Here is an 18,275-nt window from a genome sequence, read left to right as displayed (position 1 = left end):
CCGTCTTCTGTATAACAAATTAAAATATAACAAAAAATATAATTTTTTTATATTTCAAAATAAAATGCTTTATTAAAAAATCGTAAGGAACGCGGTACCCGCGCGCTTGGAGCACGTGTAGTGGCACTCGTGCGCAGTGAGCAAGCGTCCGGCGCTCTGATTGGTCGCCGCCGCCCCTCCTACTCGCGCGCAAGCCGCCCGCGCATTGCATACGAACAAATTCTGTAAGTGCAATGAATGATTTTAACTTAACCTAGATTGATTTAAATATACGAATGCAAGAATATATGTGTATCAAAATTATTATCTTTTCATTTTATTCAATAGTAGAAACATGTTTTTGTTTATTTTTATTTTTTTATAAATAATTTAATTGCAATCATTGCACGTATGTTATAAAATACAAACAGGTAGGTATATAAATAAGTAGGTATGTACTGAAAAATAATGTTACAAACAATATATATTTTTTTTACTTAGATACTGTGATTAACGTTTAAACTTATTAAAACAACAAATAGAAAACTTAAAATTCAAAAACGAAAGTAACCTACCACATTCGCTCATAATAAAAAAAAAAATTAAGGCCTTTACTTACCCCGTTTCCATACCTTTAACGATAAAATATTAAATAAATATACCATACTTATAAGGAAGCGCACTTACTAGGTAATTCGCATACCTACCCAGAACAACCCCTTAACAAACAGATATATAGAACAATGTAAGTTATTGCTCTATTGTGCTGTGCTCATAATGTATCTATTGTGAATAAGGTCAGAAAAGGTTATTCGCCATTTTTATGGTACTGGATTCTACGTATTCGTGTTGTCGACTTTGTTAAAACATTACTTGTAGAAACAATCTTGCTAATATTTTGCTACCCCTTGTGATCAACCTCTTTTCAGATGCGTATAAAACACGTTCACATTTTTTAAAATAGTTTTTTATTAATGTAGTAAAATGAGGATGAGGAAAAGTAAGATTAAAAAAGTGTAATTTCAGAAATCGCGTAGTTATATTAATTATACTCTAAAATTAAAACAAAAAGAAAATTACTTAATATGCGTCATTTTAAAAATATATTTAAAATTAAATAATAAAGCTTCCTTATTAAAAGCTTAATTAAATAACAAACAGCTAATTCCATTTACAAGGTTCTAAAGTAGGTATCACCTAATAATATAAGAAAACGACTTACGACAAATTAAAAAAATGCCGTACCTATCTATTAACAATCGGTCGCATCGCTTTAATGAGCGGCGAACAAAGATGCTCATAATCCAATAGCATTATCTAACTGAATTGCATAACTCAATGACCGAGGTAAAAAAAGTGTGAGTGGGAACGGGCGGTGGCCGGCCGCAGGTAAACTCCCACCAAGAGCGACCCCGCCTTGGCGACGTCGCCGGACGCTCGTCAGATCGAACCGTGCTGCGAACGATCGCGCTCATGTGAAGCCACGGGTCCGCCCATCGCAGAATGAAGTGTCTGTGCTTGTTTGTGCTGTTTCTGTGTTTGAGGTGCGAGGCCGGCAGCAAGCCGCGCAGGGGCCGCGGCAGCATGTGGTGGTGAGTGACGTCCTATGTTCCAATGTTTCGACGACGTGACATCGCACGTCAATGTCACTTGTGTTTATTAGTTTGTTGATGTCGCTGTTAGAATTAGTTTACGTTTTTATTGTGATTGTAAATCAACATTTGCATTAAAGTTAAACGATAAAATTGTGCGTACATTCCATCGCCAGATGTTAAAATATCTCCCATAATTAGCGGATCATTAACGAAGATATAAACAGAACCGCGTAAGATCGATAATTGCGCAGTAAAAGTTAATAACGAAATAAAATCCGTGTTCTACCAGCCGTATGAGTTACTGAGATGTTAAATGGTCGATACTAATCAATGGACGTACACTGGAATGGTGTACTAATTTTTTAGTGAACATTGAACTTATTATGGGTTTATTGCTTTACTTGGCTTTTAATAGTTCGACACAGATTGTTAAAATGATTAAAATATGTTGTAAGGAATTTTTTGTATTAAAATGTATGAAACTTGAAGTTAAAAATCTATAGCAATGTTAACATTAATAACTCAATAAGAATATGTTACATAATATTATATGTATAGATACTAGTTAAAGTAGTAAAGTTCATAAATAAAAAAATATCTACTTAAATACTTCAATCACATTAATATCTATTCTATCTATCTATTAGCTATAGATAATATACTACGAAATTAAAGTATAACAATATAATACTTATTATCATTCAAAATTACTAAGATAAAAGTAAAAGTTTATAAGTTAGCCAGACTGATGAGATGTCCCGTATGAGTGACAGGAGCGTCAAGTTATATTTGAATACACTATCAGTGTCTCTGGTATCTGTTGTGTATAATCTATCTCATAGAGTAAAGAATTAATAGAGTAACATATTAAAAAAAACATAATTTGTAAAATTTAACAAGGATAATTCCTATAGAAGAACATATTCTGAAATTAAAATCAAATGAGAATAAATTTATTTATTTATGCTTTATTGCTCTGTTTAAATTACAAATTGAGACTTAGCCTTAGAATATATTGCTACAAACGACGGCCTTGTAGCTAAATAGCGATTTCTTCTAGACACACAGAACATTTAATATTATTTAAAAATTAAACGTAAAATTTAAAAAGGATATCCAATTATACTTACTTAAAAAATAACTTATAAATAAATTTTGTAAACATTAATAAAAATAAAACATGTAAATTTAATTACTGGTAACAACAATAAAATAAGGTGTTACTTCATATCCGCGTTCATTAAAACAAAATAAAGTGCAAAGTAATTTACGAAGGGAACAGGGCGTAAACATTTTATTTACGGCTAATAAAATTAATCGCGTTTAACCATTAACGTATTTATGACTGAATTCTGATGCGATTTTTATCTTATTGCTTGTAAAAATTATGCAAACCCTTGAAGTAATACATATTCCATTATACATATTTAAAATAAACAAATTGTATTAATTTCATGAAAAAATGATTATTTCATTGTTATTTAATGGTTAAAGAAAATGTAGTTGATAATTTTATACGCATATTTGTGTATTATTTTGTGTTATATTTATTTATTGATAGATACACTACAAAATCGTAATGACTTAATATTTAAACATCATATAATGATAATGTTTATAATATGTATTAAGAAAAAGTATCAAGTATTCAGGACTTGCGCCGGCCGTCGGCATCGCTTTTATATGAAGTTGTGAAATATTTGTAACTATTATTTATTATAATTTAAATGAGATTATAATATAGATCGAATGTAATTTAAATAATTATAACAAATATTTGATTATTTAATGTTTTTATGGACTAATTAATAGTTCATAAATTATTGAGATTGACTTATTTATAAAACATTTTTGCATTCAACAAAATGGTATAAAATGAATGAAAGTGTTTTTTTCTAATATTAATTATTTATAATTTAAATTGTATTTAAATATTTTATTAATTAATAATAACGCATCTATAAAATTATAGATCTACAATATAACTTATCTCTTCCTATCATTTTGTTAACAAAAAGTGGCGCGTGCGCGTTACGCTGAACAAACATATACTTTTTTGTTATTAATTATTGTATAACTGAGATTTAATTCACAATTTACAAAACATAAATGTTCCTACCTATCTAAAAAATAAAAATTGTCTTTGCCGACGGAAAGATTTTGTACCTACTTAGTTATTGCTTACTGTTTTTTATTTTTATAATTTATGGTTTAAAATTTATAGTTTATTCATTGCTTAGTAAAATAGTTTTTGCTTAATTCGATAATAATAATATAATAGCCCTTTAAAGTAATTTACAAACATATACTTACCAAATCAATTTTACTATCTACTTCTTGTCATTTTTAACTGCTACAATTTCATCAATTTTTGTTCTTAGTCTCTAAGTATACAAAATGAATCTTTTTTTATAAATACATACCTATCTTATATGCTGTAGAAACTGTACTGAGAAATAACACCAACTCGGTATTATAGACGGTTGTAAATTTAAAAATAGTAATCAAATATTGAAATAATTTAGCAAAACACAGTTTGTAACCATAGCACGTACGTCATATTACATTACAATGGAAATCGTGTTGCGGATTATTTTGATAATACAACCATTGTAAGATGAACTTCATCTCAAGATATAATTCTCCGAGATAGGAACACGGTGACAGGTCACATTAGACTGGTAGAGAACTTGAAATTTTGACGCCTGCGATGGCAACAAATTAAATAATAAAAGCTTAATTTGTATTCAACGCGCGTGTCTCGAATCGCCAACACGCTGCAGACGTTTAAGAGGCAGTCTTGTCACAATTATCTTTTTGATGGTAGTTCTGTGTTATCGGAGTGATTAAGGGGGAATGTGATCCAAATTAATTACTTCATATAAAACGGACAACGGTTGGATAAAAATATAATCAAAATATCCACTTGAATATGTAGAAACGACCAGCCAACGCTAAAGTACTTTGTTTGTTTATAAACCCTTAATTAATCATTAAATTGCCAAACCGACGATTATATATTTAAATGAATGCATCGTGTAGTAAGCTTGAAAGTATCAATTACTTACACAAGAAAGGTAACCGCTGTTAAACGAATAGCATTGCCATTGTCGGCTCGGTTAATTTATTCAAAACTTGGAAAAAGTGACGAATAAAGTAGCCGTGTACAACACGAGGTAATTAAGCATGAAACATTTAAACAAGTTGGCCGGCGAAAAACTAGTAACTGTAAACAGGTCACACCGTTCACTGAGCTATTGAATAAACGATTTCGTATCTAAAATATACTAATTAATCCACATCCAAATACGGATAACGAATGCTAAAAGAAGCAAAGAGAAATTTTAATTACCCCAGGCAAGAACTCGAAAAAATATTTGTTATTTTGACACATTCACACAGTCTTTATCACTGTCTAAACATTGCGTTTACCCGTGAAAGGTATTCATTATTTTTTCTTGAGGATCTCTGTTATATTTGATTTCCTACCAAAGTGACAAGTGTAGAGGACTTTACGCACGGATGGACAAATATGGATCCTTTGCTTTGTTTTTAGTTATGTCAATATGATCTCGCTGTAAGAACGGCCGCTCATCTTTCGTTTGTATTTTTCTGTTCAATTTTAAATTTACATACATCAACTAAAAGCTTGCTTATGCTATATATGCAATGTAATATTATAATATTAATATTTAAATTAACATTTAGAGATGTAAATACCTACATTACTAATTAATTAACCAATTTTACATGACATTAAATGGTACAGATGTTGTTTTTGTTTTTTTCGAGATGACATTAAATTACCGTTCTATGCGGTAAGAGCACTTTAACTTTTGAAGAATGTATCCTAAAAACATATCATAGTTCTAAAACTCGAGCCGTACGAACCACAAATTCTCGGAGGAAACAGAATTTCCGACGAACACGTTCATATTTACGTAACACTTGACTACAAAGAAAGGTAAATATAATACGATTTCCAGCTCAGAGTGCACTACGTTTTTGTGAGACAAACCTTCATTATGTAATACTAAATACATACAAACATAGCTAGATATGAAACACGTAATGTGTATTGCGTGTTTGTGGATAGAATAAAAGAATCTGAGCGTGGGTGGCGAGCAATGGACGTTATATTCTATTTGAAAGCGATGTTTCGCATGTGTACGTATGCGGTGAGCCGGAGCGCGGTCAGGGCAGAGTCAATAGGTTGAGATGTGGATCGGCCCACTGTTTGTTCGCTTAGCCCTTGAGGATTAATGCGCGACGCAAATATTTATCTAAACGTCTGCGGATTGACAGTTCGGTCGTCAATTGTTTGTTGTCTTTGCCTTCCCAAATGAGCATTTCATTTTGAGTTGCACCCATTGCCTTAAGTGGCGTTCCGGTTTATTGGGATTATTTTTTTAGCGTTTCAGTGCATTTGGGGTGTTGTTTTTTGCATTGTTTTTAGATAACCGTTAAGCAACGTGAGCTTTTGTCGTGTTCTTGACTACTAATCTGCTGTTTTTTATGCGTTCAAGGAAGTTGATAGTTAAAACAATGTTTAATTAAATTCGTATACATAAACTACAATGTTAGTTGGAAACGTACCTATACCAACTATTCTAAGTATTTAGCAATTTTGATCTCTAAATCAACACACTAAGATCTATTTCCATTCGCAGGGGCATAGCAAAAGCGGGTGAACCGAACAATCTGTCCCCACTGTCACCTGGTGTGCTATACATGGACCCAGCGGTCCACGCCACATTACGACGAAAGCAGCGCCGCTTAGCGCGAGAGAACCCTGGTGTGCTAGCCGCAGTCGCCAAGGGAGCCAGCATGGCTGTCACCGAGTGCCAACACCAGTTCAAATATAGGAGATGGAACTGTTCCACGAGAAACTTTTTGAGAGGCAAAAATTTGTTCGGCAAAATCGTTGATAGAGGTGAGTCAAAAATTTCAAACCATTTTTATATATTGTATAGTTCACTTTGTAAAGATTTGTGCGTTTTATTCCCATAGATATAAATGTGTACCAACATAATCACACAATTTTTTCCAAATAAAATAAGATCCAAAGTAACTATCTACGTACAACAAATTCTAATTCGTAATTTTATTTCTATGTTATCATATCCATGAAGAACATAGTACCTACGTGGGGTATTTATAATATTTCGTAAACGTAGACTCTAAATAAATCGCTATTTCAATTTGTTTAACTAATTCTATTTCCTATAAAGCGAAGTCGCACCATATTCGGATACTCAAACAACTAATGATGCAAGCCAAAAACTCAAAGTTGTTTATAAATATTTATTATTACATAATATAAATATTAATCACAAAATGTCCTCAAGTATTTGAAAAGAATCATTATAGATTTTAATAAACAGAGAACTCGAATTCAATACGATTAAGATTTCAACAGCCGATTAACTAAATATCATTTGGATAACAATACTTAAAAGGTACTTATGGAGATCTTGACAAAACGACAGACGACAATATTGAGTATCATATAATTACGATCGCCTACCTACTGCAGAGCATATAATGTATGTAATAAACATGTAATAAACATGCATGTAATAAACAGAAAATTTTAGTTATATAAATTGTTTATTATGGACTTAATTAAGTATAAATTCTGATAAAGACTGACAAGTTAATGTCCGGACCCCGATTATCCTTTGCCAATATTAAATAAAAAACATAACAAAGAAACATAAATAGCGAATATAAGAACACGCGTCATTCGTTTGTCTCAATTTTGTCCTCACAAAAGGAACAAAACGTTTAAAATAACATAAGAAGATAAGCCGTAAATATCCCTGGCGATACTAAAGAACATAATATGAGACATTGAGACGTTTAAGTGAAGTAATCTCTTAAAAAATACGATCAAAACTGTATTTCAATGCAGAATTTGTTAAAAAACGTTGTACACAAAAAGGTTTGTATCTAAGCTAATCCCGGTTACAAAGAGTGGCTACAAATTAAGTGATATCTTTAGTTGGCAACCCTTTTAGAGATGTTATCTGCATTCACCGGGAGGGTAGCGCGTTGGGGGCACATATAAAGGGCTCATCAAGATAAAACATCCCGTATCGATTACACAAACGAATGACGTTCAAAATCCCGTTCGTGTATGGCTCTTTTTATTTTTAACTTCGAATTAGATAACTTTTTTATACTGGCAACTTTGATCTTAATAGACTCTTCGATTGATAGTTCGATAGTTCTAACATCTTGCATTCCAGTACGCAAAAGATTTCTATTATCCATCAATAGCCATTTCATTCACTTACTTTGAATAGATGCGATTTTATCGATAGATACAAATCAGCAAATATATCCATTACCGTCAGAAAACCTGTTATACTACTAAATTCAGTGGGCACATACTAAATCTCAGACTTAATAACTCACTAGAGAAAGTCACATACATTTTATTTTGTATGGATAATGTTGTAATGGGTACGTAATAATAAAGAGGCGAGATTAAATTCATAAAAGGTGCACTTACGAAAATTAAAATGTTAACAACAAAAAGCTTTTTGCGTAAGATTTATTCGACATAGCGCGCTATTTATTGGTGATAAGGTTTAAAATTGTTGTGGCGTGTAGTTTTGGAACTGCATAAGTTATTTTGTAGCTTGAATCAGGACTGCCCTATCTCCGGTGTCCAATTTCGATGCTTTGTACGCGATACGCCTTATTATGAGCCTGCGAACTGCGAACATCTGGCTGGTACAACAAGACATTTAGCAAAAAACGGCTAGCATTGTAAATCAAATCTCGATCTTTCGATCTAATGTTATTTAAAACCAAAACAAACGCGAGTTGAATGAACGTAACGTTTTAGAAGGAAATGCATTTATCAGTACAAAAAAACGTTTCCCAGACATAGACCGGAGTTCAGCCTGCATTAAGGAGGTTATCTTCGGAATTAAGAGCATACGCAGCCGTATCTCGGTCTAATTCGATCTCATTTTGAATTCGGGGCGATATCGGGATGACTTAGGAAGCCGGGCGCCACGGTTACTGACCCTTGTCTCTTCTGTTAATGAAATGCGCAAACGCTTTCTGTAAATGATGTTTCTATTAACTCGCTCTTTGAACACAGTCCAGCGGTCGAGACGAGACACAGCGTCTGTTGCCACGACTTAAAAGCTTTCAAACGGAACAGATATCGTAAATTAAAGCGTACACATTTAAACAGCACGTTCATATTCGCTGTATGTGAATAATTATTCATAAATACATTAATAATCTATGAATACAAATTCGATATCAATCAGATCTATAAATAATTATGATAATATGGTCGCATGGAGGTCAATCGGAAACATACAAATTGATATTATGTCGCGTAGGCCACAAATATTTTGAACGTTCGTTTGGAAGATAATTGGTAACAAATAGCAATTAGATTTATATGTTTACACAACATTAATATTTTATCGATTGAAAAAAACGAGTCGGATCGAGCGCCGGAGGCAAGAATAGACCTGTTAGCTTCGAGAATATATCTACAGGTAAATCAAAAAGAATTGGACCCAAAGCGATTAGCTCCGTCTTATTTATGTAAGTAGAATAATGTAAATTGCTGAGACAGAACCAATTAAGGCGATAAAATTCATTAATACGAGACCAGCAATTACTCAGTTAGATAGTCTTTTTTTATTAGCCCAAGCGACGGACAGCGGGGCAAACGAATTAAATTATTATACCTCTGCCAATCATAAATCGAAACGCCTAGAGCATTTAAAATATTCAATATTTTTATTTGAAACCAAACGTAATACAAAAGATAAGAATAATTTTTCTAAATTAAAACGAGATATGGCGAGTATATGCGGACCACCGTCATGATAATTTAAGTCTATAAAAAGAGTAAGAGACGATACAAAATTTATGTTATATGCGTGTGCATTTAGAGAATATTACTTTATTAAGGGCAGCCAGGGCGGGCGATCATGCGGCCGGTGTTATGGCCGGCCGCAAATATCTCGCGATAAACCTTTTAATACATTGCAATTACGTTCATTTGAGAAAAACATAAAAACGCATGGCCGCACCGCGGGAGCTCATCACAACGCTACTCATTAAACAATCGTAAATATGCGATTTCGTATCGCCACAGTCCATCCGATTCGCTGAATAGACTCTCCCCGTTATAATTACAGTCAGGGCTAACAAAGCCCCCCCAGACGGAACACGAATCATCGCTAATATACATGTCGACACGCCATTGATGAGTTGATGCGACATCTTCATCTCATTGTGGTGTAAACCTCAAGGATCGTATTAACACAAATGATGACGACGGTACAATAGTCCAGTTTTTATGTGACGGGTCATTGTTGACCCGAGAATAGAGAAATATATGGGACCGGGGTCCCGCAGGGAGGCCCCCTGTGGCGCGGTTTGGCGATGCGACTGTATCGCAACACGCTCCACGGAAGCCACGATTACACCTATCGATGCCCCTAATAGCAGGTAACTCGGCCAATAAAACGACCTCCACCAAACATTTCCTGTTTTAAGGTCTCGTACGCGGAGCCTTCGTCTCGTGGATTCCATCGCCGTGGGCGGATAAAACGTATAAAACCATATTAACCGAAAATAAAACGGATATAAAATTCCCTCGATGAAATATTTAATGCTCAATTAGATAAGCGTTTTGGGTTTTATGTTTTGTATTATTTTCAATAACGATCGATTCGATGCCGGGTCTCATGCAGTTGTTCGCAAATAACGTTGTTTCATATAAAAGTCTTTCAAAAGCGTCGTTCATTATTATCATCAGCGGACAGCTTGTTTTAAATCAAATTATTTTCGCTACTTTTTCTGTAGTATGGAAACAAATGTCTTTGTTCATTGTGTGAATGGGTAGACTGGTAGCGAGTGGTAGCTCGAAGTGCTTTGTGCCACTCACAATGAGTGATATATTGCTGCTCCGGAGTTTTGAATTGTCGCAGTGGCCACCGGTGCGCTGTTGTGAGGAAATTATCACCCTCAGATAGCATAACGAAAATGAATTATTGCTCTTTATTACTCTATTCAAACTGTTCTCCAAATTACTGTTAATTTACCCTTGTATGTAACGATTTACTAAACAAAAGCATAAATAATGTCACGATAATGTGCTACTAAGAACAAAAAACTAATATAGTAGCTTATAATGCAATAAAATAGTGGCATAATGCGCTCGTAAAATAAAAAGACACTGAATGAATGACTTCATTGCCCTTCTCTGATAGAACGATTTCTAAACCGGCAAAACATCGTATTATAAAACGCGGTGATTTATGGTTGTTTTGAGTAATTACGGCTCATCAAATTTGAATAATGCCACTTGCAATAAATAATAATGTGCAAGGAGCGCGACGCGGGAAACCGTCATAAGTCAATCCTTCAAATTAATCTTTTCGAAACACTTGGAAGTGATGGCTTAATGCGATGGAATATATTTAATTAGTACATTAATTTCGAATTATTTAATGGTCTGCTCTGTGAGGCCAGGTGTTCATCAAATGTCAACAGTGATTAAGTTTTATTTAACGCTCTCGCTCGGTTGGATTTACGATTTTTTGACTTTTATAAATCGTGAACGCCTCGCATTAACTGTCAATCGAGCAGGACGCATTATCGCTCGATGCTTGCGCTGTAAACCGCCTTCGGGATCATTTATTATCGACGCAGATAATCAACCGACAGCACTTTATTATCAGTTATAATAATAATTTACTTTTATAGATTCACATTACTCATGTCTGTTCTTATTTGACTGCGGTTTGATGGGGCTGGATTGTCTCAATAAAATAATACTGAGTCATTATAACGCATGTCTTACATAGACATAGATTCAGCGATTCCGGGCCTAATTATTATTTGCGTTTGGACATGAATAGTGCCAGATTATTTGGCCAGTTAATTAGCTGTATAGAATGAATTTGCATTTTATTTAATGCCGTGACTAATGCGTTCTCTCGAGCGAAGCCTTCTTACATCTGTCATAATTTTTCTACGTCGCGATTTATTCGCAATGCGACAATCGGCTTTTGTTGTCCCGAGAAATCGATGGTGGACGCCAGCGATATAAATTATTGAATTATTTATAGTTTTATATAAATATTTCGCGTCTTATTAGCGTAACAAAGAGTAGTCGAGACGTCGTCAGACGGGTTAGGCGTAGTGAATCACTCGCGGACCAATTAAAAATATTCCGGTTGCCGTTTAATTGGTTAATATTCCGTTATGTCATCAATAGATAAGTAAAAGTAGCGAATAAAAATCTCAGCGGGTGCACACATGTGGAGCCAGTCGCCAGATGTGTGGTGTGTGAAGACATGTAAGGCCCAGCACGTGGTAGATTCCACCTGGCGAAGGCGCCCCGCCGACAGACCTCCGATACACTGACTCATACCTCATATCCGTGTGTTTATCGCTTTATGATCCGATTGTAATCGTAGTCGATCGGTTTGTCTTCTAGAAGCGATTACTTTGTTAACTTATTACTCGAAAATAGAAGATAGAAATACTAAGAAAACTATTAATAGTACGTTAACGTTATTATTAGCTGCACTAGACTCACGAGACCCGTTGACCTATTGAAACGGATTTCGATTTCAAGTTAATTTACAACTATCATCGGTTACTTCATACGCATTTATGACTGTTTTTTGCTCACTTTAATAGTCACAACCCCCACATATGTCCCACTTGCCAGCGAATGTAGTCAACTCATTACGTTGAACGTTGTTTAAATTAATGTCCTGCTATTGAATGACAAAATTGACATTAAAATTCCAAGTCCAACGTCCCAAGTAATTGCTGAATAAAATACTTTTCTGTTACATCCCAAATGGAAAGGCAAAAAGCGAATCGCGAACCTCAGCGTTGTGTTCAGGCTGAGCGTAATTTATATCTCCGAACGATGACAACTCAATAAAAAATGATTCCATTTGCTTATTGAGCCCTTAATAACGATCTTCGCTTGTTCCACATAATATTATAAATAACGAGAAATACGCGTCGTACTTTTTATTGCACAGCGTTTTTATGTAGTATGTACATGCGAGGTGGCCGGAAGCCCACCAGAGGAGATGTTTCATATCACGATATTATCAGATGAATATTCAAATAGAATTGCTGTATCGAATTCGGTATTCATTAGTTGGTATTCATATTCATATTGCTCAGAAGTTAGTGAAGACATTACAGACAAACATGGGCAGTGTGGAGTGACATTAGATTTTAAATAAGTATGCGCACTGCGTGAAGCTTTTGATGAGTCATGTTTGCTAGTCTATTTTTTCGTTATTAATTTATTATAAACTAGCTTTCCACCCGCGGCATCGCTCGCGCAGTCAAAGAAAAACCCGCATAGTTCCCGTTCCCGTGGGATTTCCGGGATAAAACCTATCCTATGTCCTTTCTCGGGTATCAAAATATCTCTATACCAAATTTCATGCAAATTGGTTCAGTAGTTAAGGCGTGATTGAGTAACAGACAGACAGACAGACAGAGTTACTTTCGCATTTATAATATTAGTAGGTAAGTAGGTATGGATTAAACAATTAATAAGCATCAGTCAAAGTATCAAAGTGACTTTTCTGAGATCGAAATTGAAATATAATAATGTATTGTGCATTGGTTGTATAAATATATTTTTCTTTTAATTTTAATGTTTCCGAGTGTTGGCAAAGGAATCATTGATAAAATAGTTAAATTGACACAAAATGTATTAGATAAGCAAACGAAGGAGAAATTTGAATAACAAGTTAGTTGTCTGATGACACATCATATTATTTATGCAAATATGTATAATATCATATAATAGAATAAATAAATTAAACGTATACCGTTCTGTCTATATTAATCGATGAAGAACTCAAATTTAATCGATGTTTAAGAAATTCGATGCGCGTCAAAATCGATTGTAATGACCAAATTTATAATCGCTCGGGTAGGTAAGTTTCCTTCTTTTATTTTCCATCGAGATATACTCTTTCTTTAATTGTATTTTATGAGTATTTGATTCTAATGCTGGACCATTAATTATTTATAGTATTCGATACGGAATATCGATTTATTCGTTCGAGATGAATGAATATTTCATCGATTATATTGTAATCATGTCTCAATTATAATTTCGGTTTTATATTTTGTACATACATGTTGTTGGAATAATATTTGTCACTGAAAATTGGATTGATTTTTTTTATCAGTTATGATAACCTCATAGTTTTGTTTTAGAATAGAATGTGTTTTATTTATTTTATTTTCATAGAAGACTTTATAACAACAAACATCATAAAAATATAAAGTAAAAACAATCTGCGTAATGCCATTCTGTGATCGTCGGGGTCTAATGCCCTTCCCACTGCAATTTGCTTGTTCGAATATTTTTGTATTTTAATACCAAACATATTAATGTGATGAGAATTTTTTGTTCCTTTACCCCGAGCAGTAATAAAGTTTGATTAAAATATGGGACCCTCCGTTGTTGGGATGAATTAATTATACGAATACCAAACATATCTATGTGAAATACCATAAACTGTATATTCTTATTATCAAAACAATAATATTAAGACGAAAAAGAGACTTGCTACCTGCCTTTTACAGGTTTTTCGCAATCTACGTAATCTTTGGACACTTAAGAGTTGTTTCGTATAATATATTGCTTTTTAACAAAGAACGCTAATTGTAATGGCACATAAAAATACGAAATATATTATATTTTTAAATTGTATATCTAAATATATGTTTTTGTTGTCCTAGGTTGTCGAGAGACTGCATTCATTTATGCGATCACGAGCGCTGGAGTGACACACGCAGTGTCACGCGCATGCGCGGAGGGTTCCATCGAGTCGTGTACGTGCGACTACTCGCACGTGGACCGCGCCCCGCACCGCTCCAGGGCGGCGGCAGCAGCCAACGTGCGGGTCTGGAAGTGGGGCGGCTGCAGCGACAACATCGGCTTCGGCTTCAAATTCAGCAGAGAGTTCGTCGACACCGGCGAGAGAGGCAAAACCCTCAGAGAGAAAATGAACCTTCACAACAACGAAGCCGGCAGAATGGTATGTATCTCGAATCACTCATCGGTCACTTACACTAGTCCATTAAACAGCCAAGAAGCTGATGACGTATCATGTTTACATTAGCATTACGGGTGACGATCGTTCGTCAGCCACTTGACGTGTCGCTTATGACTAAAATTAATTATGCGCCGGATGGCTCAGCCCATTGAGCGACGACTGCGCAACAGGCACTCATTCGTTGCGCTCGGACATCTCCCTCCCACCGCACACCCACATTTGCATACCCACAATTCTTCCCAAAATTCATCAAAAGGGACATTTGGCGCCGCGAGCCACCCAAACGAATAATTAACTAAATTCCTGTCACGACGAACGAACTGGGTGTTCACCTGATGAATATTTACACCATTCTGACAATTGTTTAACACGTATTTGGATAATATCGTACGGCCACGCTGTTATCTACATGTGAAAGGCACAAAGAACTCTGTGTGCCCTATGAGATAGGAAAATATTTACTGTCTCCATCCTCGCGTCATTTATCTACATTCTGAGAATGATGAATGCCCATAGAGCATGATTTATGATCTGTCCACGCGTTGTGACGATCGGCCCACCTTCTATCGATTTGTAACAATTTGCTTGATCGTAAGATTCGATCGATGAAGTGAGCTTTTAACATCATCGATCACTCGCATCGACGCTTATCAAATGAGTCGATGATATTCGAACATTAATATGGATCCCTTTTATTTTTATCGATCCAATATAGAGACGAGCTAATTTTATTGTTTTTGTCCATACAGCACGTGCAAACGGAGATGCGTCAGGAATGCAAATGCCACGGTATGTCGGGGTCCTGCACGGTGAAAACGTGTTGGATGAGGCTGCCCAGTTTCCGCTCCGTCGGGGACGCGCTAAAAGACCGTTTCGACGGCGCATCGAGAGTGATGATGTCCAACACAGACTTGGAAGCGCCAGTGCAGCGGAACGACGCGGCGCCCCACAGAGTGCCGCGAAGGGATCGATATCGATTCCAATTGCGGCCGCACAATCCCGACCACAAATCACCGGGATCCAAGGACCTTGTGTACCTGGAATCATCGCCGGGCTTCTGCGAAAAGAACCCAAGGCTGGGCATTCCCGGCACGCACGGGCGTACCTGCAACGACACGAGTATCGGCGTCGACGGCTGCGACCTCATGTGTTGCGGGCGCGGCTACCGGACTGAGACTATGTTCGTCGTGGAACGGTGTAACTGCACGTTCCACTGGTGTTGTGAAGTTAAGTGCAAAATGTGTCGCACGGAAAAAGTGGTTCACACGTGTTTATAGACTCGCTGCTAATTAGTGAGAAACTATGTATCCAATCAGTGCCTCGGACTTCTTGTGAAGTATTTTGTATTGAGTTACGAACGGGAATCGTGTATATGATCACTTCCCATTTTGACTTATGTAAATATTTTTTAAACTGTGTATACAATTGAACATTGCTATTTATCTGGCGTGATATTAAAATGCTGTTACTCTTTAGAGTAATTTATTCAACTATTAAGTGTGAATGTGATCTAGTATTTTACACCGTTGTAGAGATACTAATAAGACCAGTTCAGGACGATTTATATAAGTCAAAGTCATCAATTTATAAAAGTAACTGGATTTATTGGTTTCATTACACGGTGAAGCGTAATTTATTATTTATTTGATAATGGACTTCTGTTATTAGAATTCACCCCAAGCGCGAATGTGAAAGACGAAAGACTACTTTAAATGGTATTTCCTAATATCATTTCAAAGTTATATAAATTATATTGCAATTTTGTTATACTTCGATTACAACATAAATAATTCCTGCCATCCCATTTAAAATTTCAATTTTATAGACGTTAGCGTTGGGTGTACGGTCACATTATCTGTTTTGAGGCTCGGGAGCGAAATTATCTTGTAATTAAAATTTTATATTAATTATTAAGTTGTTTTATGCAAATTGCACCTTTAATGCATTCGGATAAAGTGCCATCTTGGGTGTTCACCTTCCGAGGCTGCTAGCTGTTCTTATCAGTGTATAAGTAGCACCATCGTAAAAGTGTCCCACATTACGAGATAAACGCTCTCGAGAATGTTAATTAAATATTAAAAGAATTAAATAATCAGTATTATACGTATAATATTGTATACGTGCTGCGGCCGATATTCGAAGATAAAGCTGCGCGTACAGTCCTGAGTCTTGACAGTTGTTATAGATTTTAAACAGTTGCTCGTGAGACAGTTGTTCTTTATTTATTAAAGCATGTACAGATCGCTTTTATTGTATTTAATTAGGGTACGCAAACTGTTGATTTGGAATTACATACGTAACTTTCTAACCGTGCTACTGACTACCTCTGATAAAATATAACTACTAATTTATTCGACAGATTTAATAGAGCAAGTGCTAAACAGGTTTCCTTGATAATTTTGACAGGCCTCGTCAACAGTTTGCCAGTTGAAAATAGAGCTTTATTAGAGATATATCAACGTGAATGATATTTTCATACTATGTGATATAAAATAATTAACAAGTATTGCTAGGATAGGTCTTGTAATGTTACATTTGTATTATAATGAATTTAATGATAAAATAATTTCAGACCAGTTTTAAATTAAGGTATTTATTAAAGCTTTTGTTTTTGTAGGATTTTTCAATTGAAACGGTTGTGTTATTTGGAGTACTGTACAATGTACATATCTATATTTGGTAAAACGAACCTCGAATTTATAGGTATTTTAATGGATAGCTAAGACAGTGACAATAATTTTTTAAGTAGAAAAGTTTTGCTAATAAAAGACTGATGTATTTTCTATTATTCCGTGCGATAAAGCTGTTTATTATTATTTATTTAAATGTGATAATGTAACTGAAGTATTATAAAATAGAATTGGATAGTAATATGAAATTAATTTGTTTCCATTACCACTTTTACAACTGACAGCTTTTTTTAAATAAACTGCCAAAATAAAATTGTACTTACAAAATTTTAAGCATGTAAATAATAATTTTATTCATATTTTATTAAGTTATTTATGTGAATGTAGCATTTTAATTGTTAATATTAGTTTAATGCAATTAAAATCAGCTGAACTAAACTGAATCTCAATTCCTATTATTGTATAGTGAAATATTGTTGAAATTATTTCGTCCAGTGACCGTCTTGGGGTTGACGCATTATTATAATGCCAATTGTACATTAGTATCTATTTATGATTAAAATATTGATTAGTTGTTACTAAAAATATAAAATCAATCAAATATACCATTTTTTATTTCACCATCCACCAATTCATCTAATTTTTACACTTTGAATCTTGTAAAAAAAAATATTTTGACATAGCTTGTATAAAAAAATTCATAAAACTATCATGATTAATCTTATTATCATTTTTTACTAATTTCCATAAAAAATATAAAGCCATAAACAAAAATTATTAACAGAAACAACACGCAGAGATCGATTCTGACAACATTATTACAAGCAATGACATATTATGGTCTTGAAATGTACAAGCCGAACCCATAACATTTATCTGCAAGCTACATGCTTGTTCCAGCGGCCATTAAAGGACTGTGATAAAATACACTACGTTTAGAATCGTGTAGACACAGCCTTAGTATTCATATG

The 18,275-nt window shown here is 34.6% G+C and overlaps 1 protein-coding gene across 2 annotated transcripts; it reads left to right on the top strand.

Moving 5' to 3' along the window:
• Positions 1-1,380: 1,380 nt before the first annotated feature.
• wg (Wnt family member 1 wingless) lies at positions 1,381-17,865 on the top strand. 2 transcript variants are annotated; one of them, XM_089708110.1, is made up of 4 exons: positions 1,381-1,571; positions 6,245-6,507; positions 14,358-14,656; positions 15,424-17,865. In XM_089708110.1, the coding sequence occupies exons 1-4, from the start codon at positions 1,483-1,485 to the stop codon at positions 15,949-15,951; spliced, it is 1,179 nt and encodes a 392-aa protein (XP_089564236.1). In that variant the 5' UTR covers positions 1,381-1,482; the 3' UTR covers positions 15,952-17,865. The 2 variants fall into 2 exon arrangements, with proteins under 2 accessions (XP_089564236.1, XP_089564244.1); XM_089708118.1 differs by lacking the exon at positions 1,381-1,571 and adding an exon at positions 1,651-1,804.
• The last annotated feature ends 410 nt before the right edge of the window (positions 17,866-18,275 follow it).

The sequence above is a fragment of the Colias philodice genome, chromosome 2 (genome assembly GCF_061535455.1).
Source record: "Colias philodice isolate Cphi_HAF_F1 chromosome 2, ilColPhil1 Martin Lab GWU primary, whole genome shotgun sequence".
NCBI lineage: Eukaryota > Metazoa > Arthropoda > Insecta > Lepidoptera > Pieridae > Colias > Colias philodice.
Note: the sequence above shows the minus strand (reverse complement) of the source record. Positions and strands in the feature narration are given on the sequence as shown.

Coding starts and splice junctions, on each gene's coding strand:
- wg (XM_089708110.1), top strand. CDS start 1,483: ATGAAGTGTCTGTGCTTGTTTGTGCTGTTTCTGTGTTTGAGGTGCGAG. Junction 6,508..14,357: donor CGGCAAAATCGTTGATAGAG/GTGAGTCAAAAA, acceptor TTGTTGTCCTAG/GTTGTCGAGAGACTGCATTC. Junction 14,657..15,423: donor ACAACGAAGCCGGCAGAATG/GTATGTATCTCG, acceptor TTGTCCATACAG/CACGTGCAAACGGAGATGCG.